Consider the following 8789-nt stretch of genomic DNA (forward strand, 5'->3'; position numbering starts at 1 on the left):
CGTATTTATGGCTCACGTTTTTATCTTGATACCTTTCATTAAATGCTCTCGCGGTTCTGCGAGCACACCGATCCTGAGCTCCATAAAGGAAAATTATTTCTATTCTTTCGGCTAGCGTATACGCCATTTTATTAACTCACTGTTTACACTAAAATTAAAAAATTGCACGCGTCAAACTGACAGTTTTAACAATAATAAATCGCCTGCTTTTTAAACGCCTTAAAAATGTAAGGTATTGCAGTGTTTTTTTGTACCTATTCGGTAGGTTTCGCAAAAAATATAAGTGAAATAAATACTCATACTAAGTTATAAGACTGCAAAGATTTTTGCAAAAAATTTGAAGACACTCTTTTTTCTCGCAAATAACGGTACACATTCTTTACTTAAAAAAATAAATAATTTGCTTGAACTAAATCTACTGTTTGTTACCACACCTTTTAACTTCTAAATTGCTTGTATTTTTTTTTACGATCTATTATAAAAAATGTAAGAATTTTAAAACGATGTAGGTACCACACTAAAAGTATTCATTTAAAATACCAAAGTTTGGCGTAAATAAAATATTTATTATTTCTAGACATTTTCGCTAACTATTTGCTTACACATTTACCAATTTAATTTTTTTTGGTACCGTTGACTAGAGTAAAATTCTCTGCTTACTATGATGTATCACACGATGGGGGTTCCCATTTGACATATTACAGTGAGGTTAGCTGGAGATGAGGAGGTGGTTGACAGAACTTCAGTAAATGCATAATTAAACGTCCCCCTGTATATCTAATTTGACGTGTTGATGACGTGTGTGACGATCGTTTTGAAATCAAAGCACTGTATAATTTGCTCTCGTTAAAACAATATTTAAGGTTCTCAGAAAATTGATACTGCCGAACCGAATCTGTGGAAACTGCTGACTCAAAAACCCGTTTGATTTCTGTTAACGGTACGATGGCGATTAAAGGGGAATAATAAAAAAGCTGACTCAGTACTTAATACGTATTAAAAAATGAGGACACGAAAAACAGGCAGTCAGTCGAAGTCTTTGAAGAGTAAAAGTCGATCTAATCTGCCGGTTTAAGACGTAAAGTCGCGGGATCACTAAAAAAGACGGTTTTGGTGCCGTACAAGAGTTTTATAATTATAACGGGAGAAGACGGCTCCCGGTTTTATAATTTTGAGTATTTTAAAGACGAATTATGACGTAACTAAGACGGATTCTTAAAATAAATCGAAGACGTAAATATAATAAGACGCTGTCGTGTAGTGTGAAGTTAATTAAACTGGTTTTATGTAAAACAAGTTTTATCATCACACTTTATTATTCATGTTATTAACTCTACTTGATTCACTTATTTATTAAACTCTTTCTTTTGTTGTTCGGCTATTTAGACTTTTATTTCCTAAAAGAACCCAATAATATTTCTAGCGATAAAGAAAAAACCTACATAACTGTGATGGAATATTTATAAGGTATTGGGGTAATTGCATGGAAGTATCCGATGAAACAAATACTCCATCGCGTTTTCGGATGAATTTGTGTAGAACACATGCAGCTTTTACAATATTTTCAGTTTTATCAACATTGCATGTTATTGGTGTATGAAACACTCTAAATTTAGAACAGAGTATTCCAAAGGCGCACTCAACACTTTTTCTCGCTCTTGAAAGGCGATAGTTAAAAATTCTTCTGTCATTGTGATAATCATTCGCAAATGAAGGACAGTCAAACCTATGGCAACGAAGAAGAAAGTGTAGATAGTTCAAATATTGAAAACAATGATATCGAAGAAGAAGTGAATGAGTTAGGCACTTCACACTTATTGGAAAGAACAGTTACTTCAGTGCTGACAGATTTGCCAAAAAAAATCCACAAAGGTTCTCTTCCAAGAAACGCAAAATTGAAAGTCCTCAAAACTGAAAAAATGCAGCTGTAAAATGCCTTAAGTAATAAATATAATGTAAATACAGAAAAGAAAGAATTATCTGGCGAAGAAGACGCCGACTTACTTTTTCTAATTTATAAATAGTAAATGATACTCAAAAGAGACAGTTCAAAAAACGAATTTTCGTTCTTTATGATTACATCTTAAATGAAGACTGTACAGATTCCTCTTCAATCCCCATTGCAGAATGCAGAATGGGATACTGATACCCCATTCTGCAGTATCAGTATCTTCTTATGACAGCAACATACAATATTCAACTGAAAATGGAAAGCAATATGCGGACCTTGTTAATGCAACTGTATTTCAATAAAATAATATTTTGAGTTTTTTAACCTGCTTATATTAAAATATATGTTTATTATCAATTTTATTTTTTATGTACCTCAAAGTAATTAACAACATTTTCTTCAACTCCTAAAGCCAGTCTGAAGTTCGTATCCTTTTTAAATAAATGAGGGCCGACCACGGAAACTAATCTAGTAAATGTTTGCAAAGACATTCTATAGAATGATGAAATTTTTCCGGATGATCACTTAAATCTCTTGATATTACATATGAACCATGTTTAAGGTTTATTTTGTTATACGGATACACCCAATAAATAACGTCATTTCTTTCGTTTTTTTATTATGTTTTGATAATAATAATGTGGTAACAACAGCACCTATTGCGTCGTCCAAACTATCATCGGTGTCCATTGCTAACTGAAAACTGAAAGAATTTTATTTTTGATTCGTTAGTTTGTGTATCACCGAAACAGTTTCGCATTGCGTATTTTATATTCCATGTTTCTTTGATCTGTGGGCCCACCTTAAGGTTTTCGAGTAAAACTTGAAAAACCCTGTTTTATTTCTCAAAAGCAAGACGTATCGCTATGAAAATTATTGCAGTAGTTGTGCCATTGTTTATCGCAAATAAGTACAATTACATTCAGCTTTTTTTAAGTCATTAAGTTTAAAAAAAAAATAATTATTTTTCAAAGTCTATGTATAGACTTTGCTAATAAACTCAAATGTAATGAAAATATTTTCTCGATAGTACATGATTGGGTTCCAAATAATTCGGTCCAGAAGAGTGTTCGAGTTATTCCAGTACAATTATCAGCAATGTTTTTACATTTATTCATAGCTATAAAAGCCCGTTTCAAATAAACTTAATTAGTCATGTAAAGCCTCTAATAAATAATGAATTAAGTGTGTTTGCATAATTCCTTAATGCTGCATTCCTCCCAGCGGAATAACACTTACAAAATGCGCAAAAATTGAATATTTATATCCGCCAGTGGAAAAATGCCAAGATGAAGACGTTCCAGCGTCCTTGACTGGGAGAAATGCAACGAGTTAATGAGGATGCCGCGATTGTTGTTGCTTAATACTTTAACGAACATACAGAGTGCGAAAAGTCACCGGGGTCGCACGATTACCGTCGCTAATTTGTCGACAAGTTTGCAAATTATCGCTTAAATGATGTTCATGAACGTTGGATTAGTGGACAGGATATTTAGGGTAGAACCACATTAGTGCGGAGCTATTTACCTCTGTGGTAAAACAAAGGGACACGGTATTTAGGTATCTATAAAAAATTGAATATTTTTAGAGTAAAAAATTAGATATGAAAAAATGTGTAAAATTAATAGGTCTCCTAACTAGAAAAACAGGACATCGATTTTCATGAAAATTGGATAAGTGGATAGGGTTTGTAATTTTCATGAAATTTGATGGGTCACATGCCATACGTCAATGTATGCCGTAGGCGTGGGTTGGGTTTGAGATGCTATTTTAAATTAATTACTGAAAAGTTCTCTTTCAATATCGGGAGTAATGTTTCAATAATTTTCAAGTAGTTTTTTTTTTAACTTTATTATTATAAATACATATTACCAAATGTCTGTCCTCTCATTTCTTTTTCTACAATTAAAAAATTAATTAAAATTTTCCTGTAAATATCCTTCATGTAAGAGTATGTATATTTTAAATGGTCCTGATAAACATAGTAATAACAGATTTTTTAAATTTCCTTCATAAAGACTCAGCTAGAGAATTTGTTCGGTTAGTCCTTTTCAACAAATGAGTCCTTTCAAATTTAATGACGCTAAAACTGTTAACATTACACTACAATACATATTTATTTAAACATTTGTTTTGTCATTATTTTATCACATGAATCATTTAGAGGAGGACTGCACTGCCTATTTTTTTATTTTATTTCAGCCTGGTATATATATCTATACTGTTTTACAAAACTCTTTCGTAAATTTATTTGCAGATGATATAGTAATTTGTGTGTCAGGTAAAAATTACAAGGAAGCTACAAATATTTTAAATTCAGAATTGAATATTTTGTATCAATGGCTTTGTAAAAATAAATTAAAACTAAACGAATCAAAAACAAAGTGTATGCTAATAGGTACCAAAGCAAATTGTAAAAAATTTTTAGATCAAGGTTTAAATATTGAAATTAATAAGTCAAAAATTCAATTTGTCAGTGAAATAAAATATTTAGGAGTACTCTTAGATCAACAATTAAATTTCCATGGTCATGTAAATTATATTTCTAAAAAGATTGCCAAGAAAGTTGGGTTTTTTAGGAGAATTTCTAATTGCTTGTCTCAATGGACTAAAATGTTAGTATACAATACAATTATTTTGCCGCACTTTAATTACTGTTCCTCATTACTTATATCATGCTCTCAGGAATATACAGGGTGTCATTGAAATGGTGTAAAAAAATTCGGGGGGTGATAGTACTCCTAAAAATTTTAAAAAAAGTTCCTATAACTATAGGGTGGAAAATGCATATTAAGGGAGTTAGGGGCACTGAAAGGGTAAATTTAAAAAACGGTTTTTTTGAAATTGTAGGCTTAAAAAACGAGATAAAATTTCGAAAAAAAATCCTCTGCCATAAATTTTGACCCAAAATCAAATGGTGATACTGAAAAATAATTTGGAAAATCGGAAAGGGTAGTTTTTGCAAGGGTAGGGGGTTAATTCGTGAATAACTTTTTTTAGGTTATTTTTTTCGCAACGTGGGTTCATTTTTTAAACTACATACTTTTTCCTACAAAAAAGGTACTCTTGTTGCACATCGCCCAGAACGATGGTTTTCGAGAAAATTGAAGGCAAAAAGTTTGCTCTGATGGGTTGCTAACTGGTTAAACAACATAAACTTATGAAAGTTATGGGGTTTCAAAAGTAAACAAGTAGTTATTAAATAATTAATTGAAAAATCTAAATTTCATGATTTTTAAAACATCGTATTGCTTTAAAAAAACGAAATAAACCAATTACCAAAATTCCTTATTAAATGCATACTTATTTGATTCATTAGCCTAGTTTACACCGCGAGTACCAAATATTCAATACGCGGACCCAATCCCCTATTCTCAAACTCAACGTGCGCGAGTTGACAAGTTTACACGTAAATTATTCCAAATTGTGACTTAATAGGTTTGAGAATATGTAGAGGTTTTAGTCCGCGTACTGAATATTTGGTACTCGCGGGGTAAACTAGGCTAATGAATCAAATAAGTATGCATTTAATAAGGAATTTTGGTAATTGGTTTATTTCGTTTTTTTAAAGCAATACGATGTTTTAAAAATCATGAAATTTAGATTTTTCAATTAATTATTTAATAACTACGTGTTTACTTTTGAAACCCCATAACTTTCATAGGTTTATGTTGTTTAACCAGTTAGCAACCCATCAGAGCAAACTTTTTGCCTTCAATTTTCTCGAAAACCATCGTTCTGGGCGATGTGCAACAAGAGTACCTTTTTTGTAGGAAAAAGTATGTAGTTTAAAAAATGAACCCACGTTGCGAAAAAAATAACCTAAAAAAAGTTATTCACGAATTAACCCCCTACCCTTGCAAAAACTACCCTTTCCGATTTTCCAAATTATTTTTCAGTATCACCATTTGATTTTGGGTCAAAATTTATGGCAGAGGATTTTTTTTCGGAATTTTATCTCGTTTTTTAAGCCTACAATTTCAAAAAACCGTTTTTTAAATTTACCCTTTCAGTGCCCCTAACTCCCTTAATATGCATTTTCCGCCCTATAGTTATAGGAACTTTTTTTAAAATTTTTAGGAGTACTATTACCCCCCGAATTTTTTTACACCATTTCAATGACACCCTGTATAAATCAGTTACAACTTCAACAAAATAAAGTAATGCGAATTATTCTTAACGGTAATAAATATACACCTATCAATCAGATGCTTCAAATATTAAAATGGCTTCCTGTGAAGCAAAATATTCTTAGGGCAAATTTAATTTTAATTTATAAAATAGAGCATGGATTTATGCCATCATATCTGCAACATTTTTTAGAGAAAAGATCCAATTTTCAACAATATAATATAAGGTCAAGAAATGATTATCATATATCAAGAGTTAGATCAACTTTATTGCAAAAATCATTGTTTTTTGAAGGGTTGCAAGCTTTTAACTCTCTTCCATTAGAAATCAAGAACGCAAGTAATTTAAGGTTATTTAATAAGAATGTTAAAAAACATTTATTTAGAAATAGCGTTATGTGATGTACAGTTTATGTATTACTATAAGTTTTACTTATTTTTTATACTACTAAATTTAGCAAATTGAATGTATTAGCCAAGTGCTAAATAAAGAATATTATTATTATTATTATTATCATATCAGAATGAGAATGAAATGTTTTTGTTATAACTTGAGTGTCTTTTTATTTTATGTAGACATCTGCCTTTCAATTAAGTTTTTATTAATAATATATATTTTCAAGATTTATGTTGTTAGTATTATAAGAGACTAACAAAAATATACTATGTAAGTGTGGTATTATGTTTATATTAAAATAAGTTGTACATTTTTAAATAGTTTATTTTGTTTTGTTTCTTTAGATAATAATCTAAAGTTTCTTAATCTCTTTAAATTAGGGCAGTTCAGGGCTAACAAAATACTTTTAAGCATTTTTAGATTATTTCTAATTTATATAATGTTATACATACATTTAAAGTATTTTTTTTTAGAAAAACATTGTTTCATTTCCATCCTGTTGTTAATTGATTATTGCAGTCTATCAACTCATTCAGATATGTAAAATAAAGATGAAGTTTGATTAGGCGTTTGTTTCAAATATTACGATTAAATAATAAAATTATTAGATTAAATGAAACTTAATTTCCCGCTTTAATTTGGCCACGCCTTTCTACCATTTTGATTGGTCCAATTAGGCACGTTAAACTGTCAAGTTAGTTACAACAGTTTTCATTGCCAAGCGAGAGGACGCTATCAGATTTGTCAGAAGAATTTCTGACAGTTTTCATTCATCAATTTGTATGCAACCACCATTTCTCGAAATTGTCTCCCTTGTGTAAACAGAATTGTATATGAGATACGTATATTCTACAGTTTAATAACTATATCTTGACCATATACAGTTGATAAATATAGCATTAGTTTTAATTTAAAAACTGTATTTCTTAAACCTAGAAAATGAAAAGTTGTATTAAAATCACCTTATGTGACCTCGCGCCACTGAGAATTCCTTACGGTATTTTAATTTAAACGCAAACGGGACGAAGTCTTAACCTAAACTAAAGACTATGCCCAAGACTTTTTTAGTAGAAATTTTAAAAATCCTCCAAAACTTCTATATTCCACTATTGTACAATTTTCTGTTTATACAACTACGATTCACAAATTATCTTCCTCGGGATGGGCCGAGTTCCACTCCAACCCCCGAAGAATTCCCGCTGGAATTTCGGGAGCGATCGGCAGATCGTCGCTATTTGGCAAAAATCCATTTTCGTCCGCGACGTACTGGATCCGATGGAGGTGACCCGCCGGGTCCGACCATTGGGCCACGCCCTGGATCGCTTGACCTCCCTCGGGACCCTCCCGCCCTTCCTGTTGCTGACTGGAACCGTCCGACGTTTCGTAACTCCACTGAAAGGAACCGTCAGGGTTCGAGTCGGATTTTTGATCGATTATGTCCGCCCCATGGACTAGTACCAGCATTATGCAGCAGGTGGAGAAAAGGATCGTGTTGAACATTTTATGTTTGTCCACTGAATGGCTTTTGCATCTTTAATTTCCTATTTATACGTTTGCTGCTTTAGGATTTTTAATGTGTTCAGGTGGCCGCCCGGAAAATTTATGCGGTAAATTTGAATATATTAATAACATTATTTGGGACTAATTAATAATGTGCACGTTATGAATATTTAAGCTGATTCTTCTGGAGCCTTATGAGGCGTATTACACTATAAAAAATCAGCCCAAGTGAATGCATCTACGTTAGTGAGTTAATATATTTTGAGTGAAATCATTGAGTACATTTTTGTCTAAAATAGTGTAATTTTATTAATTTATTCAAATCTGACACTTATTTAATCAATAACAAGTAAATTATCTCTTATTAAAGGTATAAATCTCGTATAGAGTTGTGCAATTAAAAAAGCTCAATTATAAACTTATATGAGTAAAATGCAATCACATTCTTATAAGTATTGAGTATCTGTCGCAGATGTGGCACTAAATAGTCCGTGTGCCAATGTCGTATATATTGTCGCATGATATTCATGTTTAAACGGCAAAATTTTATATAATTTATTTATTTTAAATATACGTAAAACCCCCTATTTTTTATTTTTCTTTCGAAAATGTCCATTTTTAGAAAGAAAATATTATCAAAAAATTGACCGCGGACTAACATCCAAGCATCTTACAAAATATTTTAAACACTTCCAGCACTCACAGACATCTCACCTCTTTTTAACCAGTCTATCAAACAAAGATAAAACACCTGCGTTTTGGCGATTCCTACTTTAGGCTGGCTGTACAAATAAATTTTAAGACCGGACCT

The 8789-nt window shown here is 31.4% G+C and overlaps 1 protein-coding gene across 1 annotated transcript; it reads right to left on the reverse strand.

Annotated features, from left to right (window-relative positions):
• Positions 1–7561: 7561 nt before the first annotated feature.
• On the reverse strand, positions 7562–8005 carry LOC126738603 (larval cuticle protein III/IV-like). Its single transcript, XM_050444011.1, has one exon. It carries the CDS (start codon positions 7976–7978, stop codon positions 7619–7621), a length of 360 nt encoding a protein of 119 aa, XP_050299968.1. The 5' UTR covers positions 7979–8005; the 3' UTR covers positions 7562–7618.
• Between the last annotated feature and the right edge of the window lie 784 nt (positions 8006–8789).

The sequence above is a fragment of the Anthonomus grandis genome, chromosome 7, assembly GCF_022605725.1.
Source record: "Anthonomus grandis grandis chromosome 7, icAntGran1.3, whole genome shotgun sequence".
Lineage (NCBI taxonomy): Eukaryota > Metazoa > Arthropoda > Insecta > Coleoptera > Curculionidae > Anthonomus > Anthonomus grandis.